Consider the following 24,153-nt stretch of genomic DNA (forward strand, 5'->3'; position numbering starts at 1 on the left):
GTTGCTTAGTTGTTTGTATGTTTCTATATAGGTTTCATTTTAATTCGTTTTAATTATTATTATTTTAAAGTAGACACACAAGGTTAGGGGTTTTTGCCCAGTGAAGATGAAAGGTGATTCATGATTCCTAAGCTTCAGAGTGACTAAAGAAAATATGAAAATGGACATGTACGCACAAAGCTTGGAAGTCTAACATATATACTTAAAGCAGAAATAAAGAACTGCAGCCTTGAAATATTTTGCATTGGAATTCCCTTACAATTCATCATGCTAGGTGGGCTGATTATAGAGTGGTAGGACCAAATCTTCATGGCTTAGAAAGGTCTCTCCTTTGGAACTTCCTCCAATGGGTTACCAATTATATTAAATAGTCTCAGAAAGTTTCTGGTCTCAGGATATTATGCAACATTGTGGGGTTGCTATATAGCACTGGAGCTTGGTAATGAATCCATTTTCTTGAAAAATAAGTAAGCAAACTGGGATAAAGGCTTGCTCAATTCCTTCTTTATATCAAGAAAGGTCCTTGTCATGGTTAGGATTAGCGCTTTTCCAATTTATTCAGTGCTGCAGGCCTTTGCGCAGAAAATCAATAGAATGCATAGATGGATGGACTAACAGACAAGACAGATAGGAGTCTTCTCTCTCAATGTTGTTTATTTATTTATTTAAAACATGTATACCCCATCCTTCTCAACCTCCATGGAGGGACTTCCAAACAGGCAACAATTTGATGCCAAACATAATATAAAACACATAATAAATACATCCGCAAAATCAAAATAATTCTAAATATGCATTAAGAACCCGCTCACCAATTTAAATCACCAGAATTAAAATCGTCATCCAAATCAGTCCAAGTCCAGTCCAATAAATCTTGTATTTCCCAATAAAGAAACGTATTATGTGAATGCCTGATCCCATAACCAGGATTTAGGCTTCTTCCGGAAGGTCAGGAGGGAGGAGGCAGATCTAACCTCATTAGGGAGGAAGTTCCACAGTCAATTGGCCACCTCGGAGAAGGCCCTGTCTCTCATCCCCACCAAACGTGACTGCAGGGCCTCCCCGGATGATCTTAAGGTCCTAGACAGTTCGTAGGGGGAGATAGGTTCAGACAGGTAAACTGGGCCAGAACCATTTAGGATTTTATAGGTGAGTACCAGCAGTTGAATTGAGCTCGGAAGCTACCAATTGAGTGATTGGTAAATGATACAGATAATTTATCTCTAGGCATTTTGGTTTATATTTTGTTCTCCCCCCCCCCCCCAAAAAAAAAAAAAGCCTGTGCAGGGAAAGAGAAACAGATGGATTGAGCAGAAGGCTATCAACACTACTCTATGATGTTTAGATTAAGGAGCTTAAACCAGTTCTTCATCCTTTACAAACAAAACAATATACACAGGAATTGCACTTCATTTTTTTTAGAGGAAGATCAAGAATCTTCCAAAATCGCACTAAGATGACCACACTCGTGTTTATACTCCATGTCAAGTCAGACAATACAAATGAAGAGTTCATATGCTGTACTTTATCTGGTATTCTGCTTTCAACACACTTAGTTTAGCACAACGGCATCCAATGATTTCAGAAGCCCAGCTTTACAAAGATACACATGAATTATGCCTCTTTTCAGACGTTTGTACGCTAATATAGTGCCAAGATTGTGAAGCCAAAACTCAATCAAGAATTCTGATCTTTAAATGTGGTAATCCTTTGTTTCTTTCAGAAGTACATAAAACGGGATAAGAAATTCTACCCAGAAGGTAAAAACAAAACGAACATTATCTGGCCTTAACATACTTGAGCCTGCGTTCTGATGAACCTTGGAGATCAAGGAATTTTAAATCAACAAGTTTCTTCAACATCTCATATGACTCCTTTCCATTCTAGGAGACACAGAGAAGGCCAATTAGCTAGTGGAGTACTCTCCTTTATAAATCCAAAAAGTTGCAAATGAATGAAGCAGGTTGAAAAGGCTACACACTACACGATCCTAAAAACAGAAGACAAACCACATAAACATAACATTTATTGTCTTTTTTTTTCAAAAAAAATTCAATACAAATATATTTAGGTTATACAGATGCTTAGATGCTCTGAACAATTCAAGTATTTGACAGGGGGAGAACATACTGATGTATTCAGCTGTCTTGTTATCAGGTATACCGTCTTTACTTCACAAAGAAACATTTTTCCATCTCTGCAAACATGCTTAATCTGAAAAAATAAACTCTAACAATAGTGTCCTTAGACATTAGTACAGTTGTTTTAAAATAATACGTTGGCCTCATAATTAACATCACAGGGATAAAACTGATGATCTCCAATACTTGTTCTAACTAAAACAGAGCTAAAAAAAATAAACACAAAACAAATATATTTTTTCTCTCCATGGCTTTATTTCAAGCATCATTTTTAATTCTGTATAATTTATACATTTTGCATTCACTTTCTCAAGTGTTCTGACACTATATGTAAAAGGACATCTGTACACACTGTCACACACTTTTAATGTAATATCATTTATGAGAATATGGGTATATGTAGTATAATTTTCCAAGTGTGTGGTCCCTACTTTTGAAATGAGGCTAGCCAAAGAAACTGCCTGCTGCTTTTCAACACACAAATGGATAGTACATTTTAGAAACTTCTAAATGCACCACAGTAATGTTCACTGTTAAAACAACATTCCTGGCAAACCTTCTGCCTGTGCAAAAGATAGCATGGCTGCCAAGGGAGATCAATACAAAAAAGAAAGAAAGAAAAGAAAGAATTCACTGAATTGTACACATTGAACTTCTAGGAGAGTTAACTGTTCTTGTCACGGGCTCCTGGCTATAGTTTACAATATCCGCCTTCACTACACTCTGTCAAAAGAGAGAGAGAAGAAAAACAGAAGAGGTTATAGCTAGAGAATCCAAAGGCAACTCTGTTCCACAGTGCTAATAAAACATTTCATGTGTTAATGACAAGACTTTGAAATGCGTAACACTTTAAAGGAGTGCAAATATATATATCATAATCTCTTCTTTTAAAAAACAGGCATAAAATTCATATATAGCACCATAGTGTACATGGAGCATTTTCCTAAATAATGCATGGTTATTATAAAAACTGCTGATGACTGGGATACCCATGAGGGCGAAGTGGTATTTTTTTCAGTTTCTCTAAGCTGCCCCACTAGGGCTTCCCATCCACAAAGACCCTCCTATAATCAGGTTTTAAAGAACTGCTATAGAAGCTTTTTTAAAACCTAATTCGTTGTGGGGAGATTTTTAGGGGAGTCACTACTTGTGAATGTGGGGCTAACTCTTTCTTCCTGCAGTTTGGAATTAGACATTTTTAAAGTCTCATTAGTGCCTCTAGTAGCAACACCAGGAGTGGAGGGCAGTTTGAGTGTGAATACATACCGTAATTCACCGCATAATAGTCGCCACTGCATAATAGTCACACATCCTTTCCCCCCAAAATTGGTATTTTTCCTTTCTTCGTGTGAATTAGAGCTGGCTTTATCTGGGGCTCTCCCTTCTTTCTCCTGTCTCTTCAGAGGTAAGGCAATTTAATATATATGGGGGGGGGGGGGGGAGAGGGCGCTGGATCTTCTCTCTCCTGCCTCCTCAGCAGGAAGAGAAGGAAAGCCCCAGATCCAATCAGTTCCCTTTATGTTTCTTTCTGAAAAGTCTTCTCTCCAAGGAGGAGACTGGATCTGGAGCTTTCCCTCTCTTATTTTTGAGGAGGTAGGAGGGAGAAGATCCAGGTGGCTCTATTTGCAGTTGGTTCCATTTTTATTTCTGTTTTAAAGTTGCCTTATCCCCTCGCAGGCAGGAGGAAGACAGGAGAGGCCTAGACCCAGTCTTCTCCTAAGAGGTAAGACAGTTTTTAAAATGAAATACAAATGGAGCAGACTGTGTCTAGTGCTTTTGCTTTCTTCCTGCTTCCTCCATGGAAGTAAGAGAGGAAAACCTCCAGACACAGTCATCTCTGCACATTTTTTCTTCGCATAATGGTCGCATCCCTGCTTTTCCTCAAGAAAAAAAGGGATAATGGAAAGTATGACCATTACACAGTGAATTACGGTATGTCAGATGTGGTAGGCACATGAATGTGCATGATAGCAGTTTGAGTAATGAGGGTTGGGTCACATGCCAGTGGTGTAGTGCTCCTTCCCTGCAATGCTGACCATTCAGGCCTAACATTCTCACCTTTTCCTTTTAGTAAATAAAAATGGCTCCTCAAGCTGGCTGGGGAAACTATTCCTGAAATTCAAGAGAGCTTCACATAAGGCTTTCAATCTAGTATAGAGACACTGTGAGGGCTGTGCTTGTTGGCTTTGCTATTTATCCCACCTAAGAGTTGCTATTTATTTATTTATCGTGTCAGGAGCAACCAGACATTTGTATTACATTTTTAACAAAACAAACAAACAGACAAAACACAAAGTTTGCAAGCTTGGTAGTTGATTAAATGTCCTTTGCTGCAAAGAGAAGGGTTTCTATGAATATTTACCAGAGGATCAAAATATTCAATTGATGTATCTATCCTTGTAAATATATAACACACATGTACACACAATATCATTGTTACTGTTTCAGTAACAATTTTTTTCCTAAAAGGACTGAGTTTTTTAATGGTACTACCTGAACTATTGCACTGAACAGATTTTACTTTGACAGCTGGCAGTGCTGTCCTGTTGATTATCTTCTTCAGGATACTTCACTAGTTCTGCCTTGACAACATGCTGCAGCCATGTGTCAAAGAGTAGACAGAGAAAGAGGTGGATGGGAAAAAAGAAAGAGGAAAGATGATCAATGATTACGAAAGAGATGATCAACACAAATGAATAAGAATAGCAAACAAAAGCCATCGCATTCAACACATCATGCACTGATCAGCATGCCCACTTAGCAAATGTATCTACCATTTTTTCAAAGCAGGATGGGAAATCTTTTTCAAGGAGGATGGCCACCCTCCCTTGAGTAATCTGTCAGGGAATCCATCTGACAGTAGGCAAAGACAAACCCACTTTTGCCCAGAGCCAAAAGCAGATAAATCCACCACTTCTTGCACTTTGTCTCTTCCCTCTTTTTCCACTTTTTTCCTTTTCTTTCCCATTTCAGGCTGGCACATGAATTGATCATTTGCAGAGGGCTTTGAAATTAGGCTAAGTCCAAACAGCTCTAGGGTAACAGGTTGCTCCATTCTGCTTTGGAGCATGGAAGTGTCTCTGAAATTACCCTGATCCCCAACATTCCTAGCAAAGCTTAGTTAAATAAACTTAACCACTGATCTTAATCTTCAGCTTGCACCCTTCCTCAACATGGAATGCTAGGAAAACACACGCAGGAAACAACGCAACATATATATTGTGCCAATGTGCATTCATGCATTTCATTCATAGTGATCAGACATGGCACTCCAAAGTTTTCATGCAGATGTGTTTTCACCAAAAAAGAGACTTATTTCAGAAAGCCCAAGCCAATCAAAGCAACCAGCGGAAGTTAATTTTAATGTTGGTATGAGCAATGCAAAGTAGAAGGGACATTAAAGGACGCAAAAAGGTGCAGAGCCAGACAGATGAGATTTTAAAATGTGAAAAGAGCCAAGCAAGGATATCGTGGAACCATGGTGCACAAAGCTGGAATACCTGGATGTTGTTCTTGTTACTGATAATCACGATGCAGAGCTAATACAATATGGATACACTCTGCCACTTCTCTCTCATTTCCTGTTACTCTATGTTTGACTGCAATAGTCACGGCAGGGAGCAGGTGGATTTTTTCCAACAACATGTTTTTGCCAGTTGTCCCTGTTGTAATGTTAAGTATTTATGCGGAGGTTTGATCTTAAATAGCATCAAGATAAATCCCATTAGCTTTATAAAAGACTTGCTCTGGTGGAAATGAAAACTGAGAGAAAACTCTGATTTGCATGGATCAAAAGATGCCTGCATTCTGAGACTCTTCTTGGGAACAGATTGTTAGGGCTGTCGTGATGAATGTCTATACTACATCATGGGTGCCTTGCAACTCTTTTCAACTGCAACTCATAATTATGTCTGCACATCAAATGTTTTAACTTTTGCAACTTTAATAGAAATTGGTCTTCATTTCACAAACTATAGATACATGTATATATTCTGCAACAAAAAAGCAGGACATTAGTCTTTGTTCATTGAAAAGATTAAAAGCAGACTGATTTTGTAAGAAAACACCAATGCAGCACTGTGCTATATGGGTTTTTTTTCATTTTCTCAATGCAGAAATCATACTTTCTGCATATTTACGATAAATTGTTTTAAGGAACTGTAAACTAAAACAAAACTGCTTTCAAAAGGATAGTATAAACTATAGGCTTCAGAGGAATCACACATTTCTTCCACATTCCATAATATTTGTCTTCTCAAAGAGGTAATGCATTTTTTGTGAGGCTCTATGGCAGAGGTTCTCAAGCTGTGGGTCCCCAGGTGTTTTTGGTCTTCAACTCCCAGAAATCATAGCAGCTGGTAATTCTGGGAGTTGTAAGCTAAAACAGCTAAAGGCCCACAGGTTAAGAACCACTGGTCTATGGGATATGAAAAGCCTAACGCCCACCCCCAATTTCCAAAAGTGGTGTTTTTTGGAAGTATACCAAGTGGTCCAACATAAAAACTAGAGAGTTAATTTGCTTCAGGTTGTTGCAGCCCTTCTGTTACTTTCTGTTGGGTTGATTTGACTATGTATCCTTTTTAGGTCATTGGAAAAAACATATTGTTGATTTATCAAACTCATACATGTTTGGCCAAGATTAAATCTTGCTTTCAGTTTGCGTTCTGTGACTTAAAATATATCAGTCAATGGAATGATGTATATGTGTACGCAAAATATGTTAGAGAAATGAACCATCGTTATTTCCAGTGATTTCAATTAAGTGCTGAAACCAAAGAGATGTGGAGCTCCCACTGGTTTGTGTCTTAGATGATTCCATTATTATATAAATAGTTCTTTTTGAAGATAACCTCTCTTTCAATTAAACTAGAAATGTACTGGGGCAAATAGGAAGGCATCTCAATTTATGATCTGTTGATGTTCTGTGGTTGACTTCTCACTAATCAACATTATCTTATCAAAGAGGGAAGAGTTATATTCATTGGTTTCCAGACCTTTCCTTCTCAATTCCATGATGTTCACAGAACAGTCTGTGCTCCTAAACAATGTTATCTGACCTCACAGACTAATTTTTTTGTGCACCATACTTGATGCTGGCCTTAACAGAAAATCTTTAGACTGCCAGAGAAATTAATTGTTCCTCAAAATCTGGCTTAAATCCTACCTTGTATACAATAGATAGACCAGTGACTCATGGTTAAGCCACTAAATGGCAGAAGACTAAAACAATTGGACGTTAAAAAATCAGTTCAATTAACAGAAAGAGCATTACCCTTTCAGTACACTAGGCATTCATTCGTGTTTCAAGATATTAACAAGGATGGTCCCCAAGCTCCAGTTTCTGTAACTTTTCAGATTCCAGGATTTTCATATACAATAGATGTTTATTTTACTAAGGGTCTGGAGGACAGGTTATCTTATTTAATTGCAGCAAATCTAGTAGGAAAAATACACTACCACAGTTTTAGCATTAGTATTGTGTTTTATTTATTCATTTTAGGTTGTACATTACTGTAAAACCAGGCAAAATGAAGGGCACTAAACAAACATTTTAATAAGTTATGAAGTATGAAACTGAATTAAATCACCAATGAAGAGGAAGGAGCAGGAATTCCTACTCTCTTCGGTAGCTTTGGTTCTACACTTTATGGCCACGTCTGGAGCCATGTTTCTCAATCAGCTGTCCTCATAGAAAACTCTTTTGAAATAGAGTTTCAAATTCTTCCTGTAAGATTCCGTATGGAAAGGTTTGTTAATCCAGGAATAACCCCAAGTTCCACTAATAAAAATGTAAGAGCTTTACTGGATTTTACCAAAAGTCCATTTAGCCCAACATTCTATCTACTGCAATAGTTACCCAGATTACATGTTACCCACTATTACACCCAGCAACTGCCAATCAGTGACAATCTGCCACTAAAGCTGGTGGTTCCATATAGTCAACTTGAAGAATAGCCCACTTGGTGAAATCCTCAGGCTCCAAGCCTGAACTCCTTTGAAAGCTGTCTTGAGTAGTCACATTACCTATTATCAGATTTTGTGACAATGAATGGTGTCATTGGAAGTTGCACCTCCTTTTCCTAGCTAATAAATTTCACTGGATGGTCCAAATTCTGCTATAATCTGATTTTAGGATCAATGTCTGAATCCCAGACAAATTCTATTTCATTTATATCCAGAAAACACAGAGACGTCATAAAATTTTAAAATTTCTTACAGGAAGCTTTTAACTGAAAGGAGCATTAGAAATTTTGATTATTCCAAGAAAAATAATACTATATTTAGTTAAACTTGCAAATGTAGAATAAAAGAATACAAAAATGCCTATGTACAAAAAAAAAATCTGATAGCAAAAACATTATACTCAGAAACATCACCTGTGATTGTTCTATTTCTGCTTTGTTTAATTTGACGTCAAGCAAGTCGGCCGCAATTCTTTGAAAACACAGGAAGACCTATTAAAAAAGGAAAGACTTAAATGATTAGAAACAGACATCCTAAAGTTACTACAAATACATCAAAAACATTCCTGAACTATAAACAGTACGATATGGGTGAAAAGACAACTTGCACAATAAATTTATCAACTCCTCCTTTCTTCATTCATGTCAGTAATTATAACATAATTATATTTTATATATAAAAAGGGAAGTATTTTGTAAAACTAACTTAAATTGAATTTTAAGATGACATTTTATTTAGTTAGTTTTCAGAGTACAATACTGTCAAAAACTAAATACTGTTGACACTGTAGGCGCTAAAATGATGCCCCAAATAATTTAACACATTGATAGTACTCTTTTTAAAATCTTTCAATGAAACATGAAGAAATTCTGATTTCAGAAGCCAGGATAACACAACTAAGTTTCACAAAACTGGCTGTTCAGTGTCTACTTACGCCACAGCACTTGCATTTGATATTATTTAAACCTTGCTGGCAAGTGAAAATGCTTGCTGAGCGACTTAAGTTAATATAGAAAGAAGGAAAGAGTTGAAGAAGCAGAAAAATCTCTAATAAATAGTTTTCGGGGGTTTGTGTGTGTGTGTGTGTGTGTCTATTCAAGAAGAAAAAATATTTAATGTTGTTTCCATAATGAACTGGAGTCTATCAGACAACCTTTCTGTAGAGGAGCAAGAAAGGAAAACACGGCAAAACTCTGGAATGAAGCAGTGTAGAAAATCCCTTTGCAACAGCCTTTGGCTGTAAATTGGATGTAATACACTACAAGCATTAAAAAAACCTGGGATCTTAGTAAGGCAGGAACCTGAGTAAGGCAGCATTAACAAACATATCTGGCTTCACAATACATAATCAGAACCTCTGAGAATGCCTGCCATAGATGTGGGTGAAATGTCAGGAGATAATGCTTCTGGAACATGGCCGTACAGCCCGGAAGACTCACAGCAACCTACTGTATTTATATCATTTAAGAGCCTCAAGAATTTCATTTTTCTTTTCTTTTTATTTAAGATACAGGCTTACTTACAAGTTTAATCCTATACTATAAATCATATGGTGAATTGCCAAGTGAAATATTTTTCATTCAAACTTCAATGATTGACCCGGAAGAGTTTTTTTTAATTAGCTAGAAAAATCAGATGATGAATGTATTGATTCTATTTACTCTGGTTTAATGGGATAGAATAATAGGCATCTACTTAATAGGGGATTTGCCCACCTGTCATTCATAATTATGAAGCAACAGAAGGAAGATATGAACTAACCTTAACAATAACACAAGCCCCTCTCAGGAAAGTTATCCCATTCCTCCAATGCTGATTTAGGGAATAAATTTACATCTATAAATCCTATCTTGTCAAAAGGGAACCTCCTACCGTATTCTAATATAAATCAGAAATTATATGCGAGCAACTGTAGCACTAGTCTCTTAAATTAATTGATGGCCATAGATGAATAGAAACAATGGGGAGGGATGCATGTAGTCAAAAATGAATATTTTTTCCCAAATCATTTTAATTAATCACACAATAAACTGATCCATAGGTAAACAGTAAATGAGGAATGAATAATTTAAATGCTATCTCATTTCAATTATACAGAAATTTACCAATAAACTGAACAGTCAACGCATTTAGTTCAACTGAAAATGAAGAATAAAATAAAATTACAAAGACAGGGAAGGGAATATGTAACAAAATATGTTAACCAAAGAAATATTGGAGGGGAGAGGCATGAATTCTACAATATCGGATCACAGCTGCAAGATTATGCATAAAAAATGAAAGACATAGCAATTCCATCAATAGAAGACTTGCCGTTGAAGATGTTTGACTTAGCAGTCATGGACAAATTGACAATTTTGATTATACAACAGAGAAACTTAAGAACGATTGGCAACCTGCTGCTGCTTACTTAAGAAACTATATGAGTCAAATATCAGTAAAAGCATTTGAGGTATCATAGATGTTATTATTACAACTAAGCTTATGAAATCTAGTTTGAAGGATAAATACAAAGACTAGAATGTTTGTAATAGAGCAATGGTTCTCAACCTGTAGGTCCCATGGTATTTTGGCCTACAACTCCCGGAAATCAGCTCACTATTATGAAAAAACAGAAAATGTGTTTCACACTTGTCTCTAAAATAAATGTGACTATAACAAATACTTAACATTATCTATGTTACTTACAGAGTCACCTGTCTTGGCTGACACAAAATGGCTGCTAGAGTGGTTTTCCTGGCAAAATCGAAGATGTTTGTCAATTTTTACAGCCCGTAGATGCTCCAAATCAACTATAGAAATCAGGAAAAGAAAATAAAAAAATTAGGGCAATTACGCTTATTTGAATGCATTGTAAAATTATTTTCCACTAGTCACCAATTGTGAATCATGACATGATCAGATGTGAGGCCCACCAGAAGAATTACAATCACAATTTTCTGTTTTATTTGAAAGACAAAACAAGTCACTGAATTTGGGGAAATGCATGAAATGAAGTTAAAAGCAGTGGAAAAGGGCAGCCACAGGACATGGAGAAGGATCATTCTACATTTTTGTGGGAGGTAGCATTTAGCATAATCCAACTTTTTTCAGTCTCAGACTGCAATGTGACCATGCCAAAAAAACACAGCAGCCAAGATGAACAGCATTCAAAATCTCTTTGCTGAGTCGGTGTGAACAGCAAAACAGAGATAAAAAGGATGGACAGCCAGGCACACCTACCATCATGTTTAAAAAGCACAGATCAATGTCTTTGAGGAATGTGTAGGAATATTTCAAATCCCCGCTCAGCCATAGGAACCCATTGGGTGGCCTTGGGCAAGTTATATTCTCTCAGCCTCAGAAAAAGGCAATAGCAACTACCTTGATGAAACCTTACCAAGAAAATCTCCACCAGGATTACCATAATTTGGAAACAACTTGAAGCCACTCAACAAAAATGTATTTGACCACCAAAATCAAAATCCCAAGTGAAGGGAGGTGAAAGAAAAGGTCAATCTTGGATGCATTTAGGAAGAAACCTTCAAGATGCCTCTAGAACGTTCAAAATTATCATGTATGCATAAAGTATTGTTAGTCCTGGGTTTTAAAAAATTCTGAAATTAAGCTCCTCTTCTTTTTTTTACCATGTAGGACCGATCCATATTATTTCTTTCTTATTTCTGCATCTGTTTTCTGTTAAAGAAATAACACCCAGGAACCCACTGACTTCATTAACTAGTGTATAACTGATATGTCAGCTGTGACCCTTCCTAGAATTGGAAGATCTAAAGATGGTAGCAAACACACTAGTCACCTTACAGTTGGACTTCTGCAATACATTGGGCTACCTCTGAATTATTATTATTCGTTCAAAACAGGCATCCAGACGAGTTGCAGGAATACCTAGGAATGAGCATACCACCCCTATACGAAAGTCACTCCAATGTTTGCCAATTAGTTTCTGGGCAAAGTACACAATATTGGTTTTGACTTTTAAAGCCCTATATGGTTTGGGTTCAGATTGTCTACACAATCGCCTTCTTCTACAATATCCACCCTTTAGGACACTAAGGTACTCTGCGGGACACTTCCTCCAACCAGCCAGAACCCGGCTGGCAACCATTACCCAGAGGGCCTTTTCAACAGCCGCCCTAAAATTGTGGAATGACCTGCCGGAAGAGCTTCAACACCTATAATAAATTAACGCTAAATAAATGCCATTTTCCACTTTGAAAATAAAAAGAGCTTTAATTTTAAAAGGACAATGGACCGTCTGTACCTAATTACATAAATCTACCAACCAAATATTACATGTGTTGAATAACAGAAATGCTTAAGAATGTCAAATGATTTCATCTATCATTTATCTAAGAGGTATAATGCATAGGAAGTTAGGCATGATTTAGTCCAATTGATATTAAAAGTATTTCAATATATGCCTTTCTTCTATGGTTTTTTAATTATTGCCTTCCAAGTATAGGGTCTCGGCAGTGAGTCCATAGGCGACTGCATGTTCTTTCATGGTGATGACATCAATTTCCAGATGGAAGACGGTCCCAACAAGCATTGGGTTTTGTTCTCGTTCTGCAAATTGGCACATCAGGTTTGGAGCCTCTGTGATCAGGCCAGTGCATATTTATATCCTCCCTCAATTGTCACCTTGTCATGGTGTGAGGACTTGTGTATTCCAGTGAATCTGTGGGCGAAGCCATCAGAGTCATGTGTTCCCAGGAGGGTTTCCCTGAGCGGCAGGGCCACAGGGGAGGAACCAGACCAAGCACAATTTGAAGTCCTCAACAGCGGAGCAGATGGACAATATGGCTCATGTTAAAAGAGCTGTGAAGGTGGAAGAAGACTGCAACCGATAAAAAGCCACCAGTCGTCGGGTTAATGCCAAGGAATGGGACACTCATTCTGTGAAGACTGTGTTGATCAGTTGTGTACTGACCTCCACTCATAAATCAAATTCATGCACAAGCATCTTCTAAGATAAATAAAACCAACAGAAGTCCCATGGCGATCAGCGAGTGGCGATGGGAGCAGGACTGTGAAATCTGGAAGCCCCTAGTCACAGACTGACACATGGACAATGGATATGGATTCTGTTGCTCTACCTCAAAGTCCAAGACAGATAAGTAGTTTGATAGCTGCATCAATGACTGAGCAGCCCTTTTTAGGATTGAGAAAATACAACTCTCCCACCCCCAAAATACCCACTACTCTTGTTCCATTTTAGATTGTAAGCATGAAAACAGTAAATGGCTTTTACTTGTAATGATGATGATGATGATGATGATGATGATGATGGGCATAGAATTTTGTGTGAAAAAAATGTTAAGACTGTAGCTGCTACCATTCAAACGGTAAATTAATTCAACATCAAAAACAAGACTGAGTAAGTGTTAACAGTATTAAACTTAACAGCAATAATGAACTGACAAAATTCTCAGTTTGTTTATGCCGGTCCATTCTCAATATTCTTATAACCAACCTTCATTTAATAGGAAGTTTTCTATTTATGCTCAATATGTTTCTCACAGCTAAATGGACCCTTATACATTTTGTATAAATTTTGTGTTTCTATTTCCACCAAGCGTACACAACATTTCTCCTTTGTTTTTGTAGTATTTTTTGTTTGAAAACAAGCCTGTATCCACTCCTCTGATTCAATCACACCTGACTTCTCTACTTCCCCACTCATTCAGAAACAAATATGTTCTATAACAGAGGTCCTCAAACTTTTTAAGCTGAGGGCTGGTACACAGTCCCTTAGACTGTTGTGGGGAAGGGTGGACTATAGTTTGAAAAAAAAACATGAACAAATTCCTACACACATTACAATATCTTATTTGTGGTGCAAAAAAAAAACATGAAATGAACCATACAATATTTAAAATGAAGAACAAATTTAACCAACATAAATGTACCAGTCTTTCATTGGGAAATGTGGGCCTGCTTTGGCTGATGAGATAGTCAGGATTGTTCTTGTGTGACTTTCAGACTTAAGGCAGCTCTGAGTCTAAAGTTTGGGTTGGGAGCCAAGTAAAGTTTAGTTTGGGACCCCCTTATCTAATACACAATATTGCATAAATTGTGGAGGCAATTAAAGTCAGCTAATTTATTTATTAAGTTTGATTGGAGAGTTGAACATCACCTCCAAATGCCGGAGATGGGAAAAGGGGAGGCCTTTACCTTTGTCTGTGTTTTATGTCGTTGTTCACTGTGTGTAAAAGGAATTGAATGTTTGCCTCATAAGTATTTACTGTAATGTGTTCTGAGTTCCTCTGGGGAGATAAAGCAGAATATAAAGTTTATTATTATTATTATTATTATTATTATTATTTTAATGACACAAAAACACAGCATGACACAGCTGGATTTTGTATTAAATTATTATTATCATTATTAGTATTATTAGTAGTAGTATTAGTATTATGTCACATGGAAAAATAGTACAAACCTAAGGGGCAAAAAAGAAAGAGGGGTCTTTTGGGGAAGAAAGATAGTGGAATAAACAGAAGTTATGAGTAATGCTATAACTGGTTATAAAAGAAGAAGAAAAATAAAGAAGACCAAGTTTGGTTTTTTAATTTTAAAATATCTTTAATATTTAAAATGTGCCTATTTTCAGTTTATTCCATATAAAGTATCCGCTTGCAATAAGGTTTCTTTCAGGAAAAGCACATTATTCCCCAAAAGAAACTTGCCCATATTTCAAAACTATCAGTACAACCATACAAATATCATATTTATAACCATACTTTGATATGATGAAATCAACGAGCATTTTCAATATTTTCATTTCGTACCATTATATATCCACTGGGGGTAGAAAATGTTTAAATAACACAACTCAGACAACATGGAGCTCTAATGTTGTATGGGTTTTATTGTGCACATTCCAGTCTCTTCAAATCTAATCCTAAAGTAACTGGACGCTATATTGAACAGTTTCTCTTTTTATTGCATTACGGTCCCTGTAAGGGTGTTGATTCTGTGCTGTCAAATTATAAGGCAAGTACATTCACAAGGATTTAAGGACAACCAAGTTCTTTATGTCAACACAGGAAAAAAAAGCCTTCAAGTGATTTCCTGAGGAAGGGACCCAGCTGACTTGTGAAAACTTGTAAATTTGCAAATCTAGTAAGTCTGAATAACAGTGTCATTTGATTATCAACTGGAAAAAAAGTCACATAAAATGCTTTCTTTAAAAATGATACTGGAGGCTTTTAATTTATAGGCTCAGGAGAGCTGGCCTGAAAGATTTGGAGTCTGGTGGGATTCCTACAGTCCATCTAGACAACATACCTTGGCTTAGTCATTTTAGCTATATTAATGCTGAGTCTCAAATACTAAAAGTCTTAGGCAACACAAAAATGACATATAAAAATTATACTAAGCTGTTCTGTTATTCATGTTTTACTGGTCATTTTACTATGTCATCTGATTTCTAGATGGTATCCCTGCTTCAAATTGTCTGCTAAAATATTTTCCTCCCCATTTATTTGACCAATGCTTACATGGAAAATAATAATAGAACTTTATTTGGAAGACACCAATTCAGGGGCGAGAGAAAAGAGCCAAAAGCAGCTCCTTGCTCTGTCATATCTCTGCTACAGTCAGGTAGAATGGCTGCCAATAAATAAGCTGTTACACAGGATGAATATTCCTCAAAATCCATGCTAGCAAGGCAGGCAAAAACTCAACCACAAACAGTCTGCACAAAAAAAGGTTCTGTGCAAATGCCATCTTCATCAAAAGACTCTGCCTCCTCCCCATTAGATATAATATTGAAGGTAACAGAACATTAGAGGGCATGACCATATGTTCTACTCTGCCATGGTCTCATTAACAGGAACATAATTGTTCCTCCCTCTTTAATCGTTTATTCATTCAAAATCTGTAAGGGATCTGTCCAAATCAGCATTCAGCAAAAGTAACTTGCTTTCTTATGTGACATAACCCCTGAACAAATGGGGGAAAGGCAAATGAATAACTCCTCTCTGGTCCTTCTGGAGGATAGGTTTGACTTCAAAAACCATCCCTTGAGGTTCTCATCACAAAGGAAAATAACGGTTTTGAAGGTCAAACTTCTCCACTTTTGTGATGAGAACAACTTGCTTCTTCAGTCATTCTTTGGCTTGTCTCTGTCATGGCCAGACCCTATTCTAGACATGATTTCAGCTTGCTAGGTCTCTTTTAGCACCATCCTCCACAGAGAGGTGATAGAACTTCAACATTCCCATCCCCCAAGTTTGTTGAAATGAAGGCAAATGATGAGTAAGAGAAAACCCAATTTCTCAGCCATTTCAACATATACAAGGTGATTTTGTAAAAAGCAGAAGTATTTTATTTCTTTACTAGCCGTCCCCTGCCACATATTGCTGTGGCCCAGTCTGGTGATCTAGAAAATAAGGTAATGAGAAAGTGTTGGGTTCTAGTATATATGTAATCTCTTTATGCTTGTGGGTAAACAGTATTTCTTGCTGTTTCTTTGTCAGTGTTAATATAGAGATTGTTTGGTTTGCCTACTCTGGAACATGCAACATATAATTTTCCTTCTTTAGGGGTCCCTTTCAAATCTATGATACTATATCTCTGTGTGTGTGTGTGTGTATCATATATATATATCTATATCTATGGCTGGATGGCTCTTTGTCAGGAGGGCTTTGATTATGTTTGATTAAGGGAATTGGACTGGATGGCCTTAAGTATTTTCTGTTAGTCATGGGGGTTCTGTGGGGAAAGTTTGACCCAATTCTGTCATTGCTGGAGGTCAGAATGCTCTTTGATTGTAGGTGAACTATAAATACCAGTAAGTACAACTCCTAAATGTCAAGGTCTATTTTCCCCAAACTCCATCTGTGTTCATATTTGGGCATATAGAATATTCATGCCAAGTTTGGTCCAGATCCATCATTGTTTGAGTCCACAGTGATCTCTGGATGTAGGTGAACTACAATTCCAAAACTCAAGGTCAATGTCCACCAAACCCTTCCAATATTTTCTGTTGGTCATGGGAGTTCTGTGTGCCAAGGTTGGTCAAATTCCATCTTTGGAGGAGTTCAGAATGCTCTTTGATTGTAGTTGAACTATAAATCCCAGCAACTACAACTCCCAAATGACAAAATCAATTTTTGAGTGATAGTCACTCCTTGGGTTAGTAGGTGTCTAGTGGACAAATTTGGTGTCAATTCGCCCAGTGGTTTTTGAGTTATGTTAATCCCACAAACGAACATTACGTTTTTATTTATATAGATAAATTGCAGGTCCTCTTACCAAAGGGAAGGACACCCTATGGTGTTCCCAAGCATATTCCCAGCCAGGCAGAGGAAGAGAATCTGAACACTTTTGGTTTTGTTTTTTAAAAAAACTAAGTAATTTGAAACCCTTGTGATTGGGACTACAGTGAAGAATTGAGGGGGAATGGCCAGTGAGACAGGGCGAGTCAACAACAACAACAACAACAATTTAATTACAGTCCATGACCAGCACAAAGCAGGGCCCAATTGCCCTGGGAAGGGAAAATGCTGTTCCCTAGAGAGGCAGTCATAAAAAAGATTAGAAAACAGTTTTTAAAATGCTGTTTAAAGACACATTTAACATAGCAGGTATGGGACGGGAAGGGGGTAGTCTGATAGGATATGTCAAACGAGTATGGGGGCACTAAAGGGAGAGGGAGGGGCACATTACAAGTCCAGCAGCACCTCATCTCCAACAGGTTGCTCCAGCCGTCCTCCCGTCAGGGTGCTGCCCTTCAGGGTCAATCATCATCAGTCGAACTTAAAGTCCTGAAGTGCAGAACCTAGCAACACAGTAAGTTATTGTAGTGCTAGAATCCAAGAGCAGTAGCGTGGTATAAAATTTTCCAGTGCACCCTGGTATTCAAGAAGCCATGGTCTAATGAGAGTAGTCCTGATGTCGCTGTAGAGCATGAATAGAAGGAACACATGCTAATTGTTTCTGTGTATCTGGACTCACAGGGGAATAATCTCTCACTGAAGAGGGTCGTGTGATACCTCCCTTCCAATACAACCAATGGAAGGGTATCTTGCCAGGGTAAAAGCCCTTAGGTGTTTGGGCACCTCCAGATTTGTTAGGTATGCCATGGAAGCAGTGAGTTATCTACTGGCTTCACTAACAATAAAGGCTGGGGAGCAGGCTAAGTCCGATTGGTGCTTAATGAGATCCTTGGCTCAGTCCCGCCTCATGCTTAGCAGTTGTCCTTGAGAGAAACCTTGAGAGAAACCATTCCTTTGCCTAAGAAAACGTTATGAAATTCATGGGGCCACCATAGGTTGATAGGTGAGTTGAAGACACACATACATACAGGAATGTTAAATTTATAATTAAAGAATATAGCTGGGATATGGAGCTGCAACACAACCTGTTTGAAATAGTCAAGTACCCCAAAATTAAGGGTATGGGAAAGATATTTATACCAGCAAAGTATGTGGTGATGGTGAACATTCCTAAATTTAGGAAATCATTCAACTAAACTAAAATAAATGTTTTCCTAATGCCACTAAATCAGGATAAATTTGGAAGTAAATGTTATGCAGAGTGAGCACATCTGTGTTATTTGAATAAGGTAGAAATGGTTAACCATGAAGAATTGAGAGAAGAGGTGGGTAATAAATAAAAATATTATTATTATTATTATTATTATTACTACTACTACTACTACTATTATCCATATCCTATTACATTGTAATTACAGAAAAAATTCGCTCTATACTTATTACTCATGCTATGTTGCAACTTTCAAGTAGATGAAGACTACTACTTTAAAAAGAGGTACAGAGTCACAGCTAATTTTACAAGTTTTGTGCATCTACTGTCAAATTAAGGACACAATGAATGAATTGTTTTAGTGAATACTGTTACTGTCAATATATTTCAATTGTTTTACCTGTATTCAATGAGTAATTTTTATGTACATCTATATAAATAAAAATGTAAATGTCAATTTATGACTTACCTCAAAACTCTCCAAATATTTCACTGATTGCTTTGAAATTTGGACATAACGTAGCATTCGAACAAGTGAATTTATCTATGTATTCACATACCTACTATTACATAGATGTCATACCTGTGACAGGTAAAAAAATGCCTGGAATTACAAGCAGTGCCCTCTGCTGGACGTCCAGGCAACACATTGTGATACGACACCATCAGGGCCAGAGCCTGATCGCCCACCGAACATGCCTGTCTGCCTTCCTCCGGAGCACAACCAATAGAAGAAGAGTGGGAAAAGGGTGATGGGGCAGGTAGGAAAATCCAGGCCAGGGACAGGGTGGGGCTTGGGCCCAGAGGGGGAATGAAGCAGGTAGGCAAGGAGGTAGGGCTCTGCCCAAGCCTTGGGCTCCCGTAGCCTCACGCCCTGCCCAGCCTTGCCCTGCACCACCTCACACCCACACTTTCAAGAAGACTGGAGGCTCAGAAGGAAGGAAAGATTGAATGAGAGAAAGGGAGATATAGACAGGAGAAAAGGAAAGGAAAGGTTTTTCCCCAAACACAGTGCTCATTATTATAAAATCCAGCATCATTGTTATTATTATCATTATTATATACACCAGTATTATTATTAGAAATTTTGCTTAGAAGTATTGACACAACATAGCATTCAAACAGGTGCATGTTTTTATGTTTTCATATATCTACTATTATATAGATGTCACACCTGTGACAGGTAAAAATATGCTTCATTTCAAAAACTGGTCTGTGATCAAAAGTAATGCAAATTTATCAATTCATGTATTAATTCACTCAAGGTTTATAAGGCCCTGCATAAGTCAGATTATTGGAATGACCACATTTCTCTGTACTAACCACTCTACTCTTCAAATTGGCAACTATGCAAAATGACACCCCACTGGGCTCAGAGGGAGTTCAAAATTATTATTTATCTCACCCAGACATTTCCTTGACTGTTAACATGTTCAGCAAGTGATCTTAGCCATTTTAATGAAACATTTTAAAATTGCTGGTATTTAAGATTGTATCACTGGACATTACTGCAACTTCTGTTTTTTAACCTCAGGTTATTGTGAGATTAAGGGTATGGTAACTATGGAATTTCTATTCAAATGAAAAATGCATAATATCACAAGCAAAATTAAATACATTGTTTATAGAAAAGTATAGAACACGGAAAAATCAAGAACGGATTATTCTTGTTTTGCTAAGAACTGTTTTCACTTTTTGAACAAAAAATATATTATCCAGTAACTGTCACATTATCACTGTAGTTCTGAAACTAGAATTGGTTAGTGAACATTTTCATGTTTCTGTGCAATCACAAACAATGTTTATTGTATAAGTATAATAAACTAGATAGAAAAAATGTAAAGTATATGATTTTCCAAAGCATGTTTTTGTAAAAAAAAAAATGAAAAGCATTTGCAGCTGTTCATACAAGTTATAAAGTTACATAATTCTTAAATAATGAGCTATTACGATTAGTCCACACCAATCTGACAAGTAAAACAACTTTCATGATTTATTAAATTGATCTACCTGTGCTCAATATGTATATATATATGACTCTAAAAAATAAACTTCTGCCATAATAATAAAATAATAATATAAAGCCTGCTGGGTTTCAATGGCGCCATCAACAGGAATCTTAACCCCACTAATTTGCCAAATGCAAGAGAACACTAGTTGTGACCCACCAAGCCAAACACAGGTCACTAGCTATATAGGACAGCTGCTCAATAAATCTTTTTGGACTGCCAACCTAGACTGCAAAAACAGGAAAGGAAGGCTCAAGCACTTGAGAGGGCATAATATATAAAATGCATTATATTCAGTGTGGTGGGTCACAAGTTGTGCAGGTGTGGCCTAATGTAAGCATTCGGAAAACTGATTTCAAAGACCAAGAGTGGTTTTTCATAGGAAAACAAATGTTGCATGACAAGAAAAGTACAGAAACTTTCAAGCTGAATCTGATGGTTTAGGATTTCCTTTCTTTAAGCAAAAAAAATGTGTAGGTAAGCATAAATGACATGCTTCACTAGTGACTGATGTCTGAAGAAAAAATAATTTCTCCTACAGGAGCAATTACCTCTCCTCTCACCAGCCACTGCACCAAAAAAAAACTATGTTAGGCATATAATTATTGTCTCTATAAACATCCAGGGTGATATCTTGCTAGGGAAACTATATGATCTTCTAAATAAAGAACAAAGATTGTTCCTGAACAAGTATGTTCAGGGTCATTAGTTTGTAGAGAGAGGTTTTAAAAATCTCATATATTGTAGACACCTGCTGTGAATCTGCCATGGTATCTTCTTATGTCAATCTTTGTGTAGAATTGGTCTTTAATTTATTTTTATTTTGCACCTTCAATGAAAAATGCTTCCATCACAGCAAGTCCAAACATATGAAAACTTATTTAATTTTTGTAATCCATCGGCGATTAAAGCGCAATTTCAAGATGAAACATCTGCACATGACAACCAAAACAAGAAAACGTTAAAAGAAAACTAAAGATATGTAAAATGGATTGAAATCGCTTCCTCCCCTCCCCCCCCCCCCCCCAAGTGAAGTTCGTAAGACTCAAAGTTTTGACCCAACTGCATCCCTCTTTCAAGGTGCATAATCTTCATTTTAAATGCACACAAAAACTGTTTCAGGCCTTTAAAAGTCTTAAAAGACTAGATGATTTCTACTACTGCTACTAAACCCCCATAGCCTCAAAAGCCACCATCACAAAACACTTTTAGGCAGTTTTTATCTCACTTTGGCCTTATTTTTGCCTTGGTTCCCCACTCTCCCCACATTTTAAAGTAACTTGTTAGATGCTAAATCTGGCAAAAATACTGAATTCCCTTGCAGACACTCTCTTAGTATATTTGCAACCCAGGTTTGTCAGAATGAATGAATGAATATCTATCTATCTACACACACACACACTAAGCAAGCTGCAGCTTTCGGTATTAATCTCTGATGCCAACCTCTGATCTTGCAAAAATACCATACTTTCAACAAAAAAAGGTCCTAGTTTTGAAAGCAAATATGCTGCTAATTTAATGTAAATCAAAACTAAAGTTCCCGGCCAGATTTACAGCAATATTTTTAGATTATCAGGAAAGTATCTAGAGTCATCTGCTTTTACTCATCTTGGCCAAACTATGTGTCACGTTAACAGCCTCCAGGAAGTTATCTGAAATGCAAAATAAATTGTTTACACCAACATTCAGAGAGATAACATGACAGATAGTTATTAGGTAAAGACAGACAACATTAATTTGACTGCAAGCATGTTTCTTATACTCTTCTGAGAACAAATTTAAAGGAAAAACTGTTCAGCTTTTCACACACTAAGTAGGAAATGCATAATATATAAAGATCAATGCATAGCAGGGATAAAAATCAAAGAATTCAAGAAGAGTAGGTTGCTCTATTCAGCACCTGAAAAAGCTCCTGGCCCAAGTGCAAATGAAACAAAAATGTAAGCTGAACCATAGTGCTGTTGCTTTGAAATTATAATAGGCCCTTGGTATCTGCTGGAGTTTGGATCCAAGACCCTCCATGGATACCAAAGTTTGGTGCTGCTCCATGGATTAGTGCCAGTCCACAAGCCGTTGGCTACTTGATCGCTGCAAATTTCCAGGAACATGAGTAACGGTTTTAACCAATGAGCACAAATATGATGCCAATCCCTCGAACATTGGGGGGAAATCTCACCACTTTCCCACATCAGATAGCTTAGAAAGCACTCACGAGAGAAAAAAATAACAGTTCTAAGGATGAGTCATCTGTAGAGGTGTTGAATATGCTTTGTTTTATCTTATATCTTATTTGCTGGCTTAAAAGGGAGTGCCTGACATTATATTATCAAAGCAGAAGTTGTACACATAACTGAAGAGTTTGAGCACACATGGGTTGAGAAAATAGTATACAAACAAAATTTATATCCACTGTAGTTTCAATTTACTAGATACATAGTTCTGCTTGAAGGAGTGTCGGTTAGAGCAGGTCTGAAATTACTAATAGGGAAGGTTAGATGTGGGAATGAAGTTCATGTGAATTTCCAATGGAAAATTATCCTTATTTGATTGTAAATATCAGCCTATCTAAATTGACCCCTTAGAACTCCATGAGATCCCCTCCCATAAGCCTCAGGATTCTGATCGTATTTTTAAAGATACACATTTTCTGTCTTTAAAAAGGTAGGTAGCCTAAACCAGGAAAGAACCACCCTAGATCTCAAGGAAAGTTGATTCTTCTGTTGTTAATGGGGCTGGAATTTATTTGCCTAGATTTCATTACTCTTTGTCTCCCAGCGCTCACATGGTCAAAGAGTGAGTGATTTCTCCTGGCACTGATAGCCCTCTAAACCATCTTAACTGACAACAACAAAAACAACATCTTAATTAAATGCAGGCCAGTGACACCATCATTTTTATTTCTCCTCTTGTATAATTATTAACATCTTTGCCAGTGAAGGACTGAATGGTTCCATAATGAATTACATGCATTTTTGCTTGATTCAATGAAGTTATTGGATTTTGATACAGCTGTGTTTTTTGACAACTTAAGAGCTGGAGCTCCTATCCTTGACGCTACCTTTCATTCCTTCAGCCATAGGCTCAAGTAGGATATATAGGCCTATGTGGACCAGGCTTTTGCATAGCTGGTAAATCACCAGTAATAATAAGATATACCAACCACAAGGTTGCCAGTTCAAAGCCCCAGGCTGGTATCAGTCCAGCTTACTGTTTACCTAAGCAGTTCAAAAACAGCTTGAGCTGTAAGTAGAGAAATTAGATACCACTAAAACAAGTGAGGGAGGTATTTTATGACACCATAAAGAAAAAGATCAGAAATGCCCGGTGACCAAACGGAAGGAGGAAGTCCTAATGGCTCTTCGCCATAGAGGATAGAGCACCCCCCTGTGGCTGGATTTGAGCACAACATCCAAGGCACCAAAAAAGCTGGATGTCGACACAACATACCTCCTTTCTGTTCTGTCTTCCTCTGTCCTATCTATCCAGAACAGCACTGAACGCTTGCCGTGTATGTGTACTGTGATCCGTCCCCTTGGGGAGATACC

At 37.3% G+C, this 24,153-nt stretch overlaps 1 protein-coding gene across 3 annotated transcripts in view; it reads right to left on the reverse strand.

Moving 5' to 3' along the window:
- Positions 1-2,008: 2,008 nt before the first annotated feature.
- Positions 2,009-24,153, reverse strand: part of RAB28 (RAB28, member RAS oncogene family) — a 65,827-nt gene continuing 43,682 nt past the window's right edge. The window contains exons 5-8 of one of the 3 annotated variants that reach the window (XM_060777967.2): positions 10,794-10,897; positions 8,519-8,596; positions 4,635-4,735; positions 2,779-2,864 (exon numbers count right to left, since the gene is read on the reverse strand). In XM_060777967.2, coding sequence (XP_060633950.1) covers positions 4,640-4,735; positions 8,519-8,596; positions 10,794-10,897 — 278 coding nt within the window. In that variant the 3' untranslated portion in view covers positions 2,779-2,864; positions 4,635-4,639. Of the gene's footprint in view, positions 2,865-4,634; positions 4,736-7,603; positions 7,867-8,518; positions 8,597-10,793; positions 10,898-24,153 lie in introns of those variants that run through there. The other 2 variants (XM_060777968.2, XM_060777969.2) reach the window with 2 other exon arrangements.

The sequence above is a fragment of the Anolis sagrei genome, chromosome 5, assembly GCF_037176765.1.
Source record: "Anolis sagrei isolate rAnoSag1 chromosome 5, rAnoSag1.mat, whole genome shotgun sequence".
Classification (NCBI taxonomy): domain Eukaryota; kingdom Metazoa; phylum Chordata; class Lepidosauria; order Squamata; family Dactyloidae; genus Anolis; species Anolis sagrei.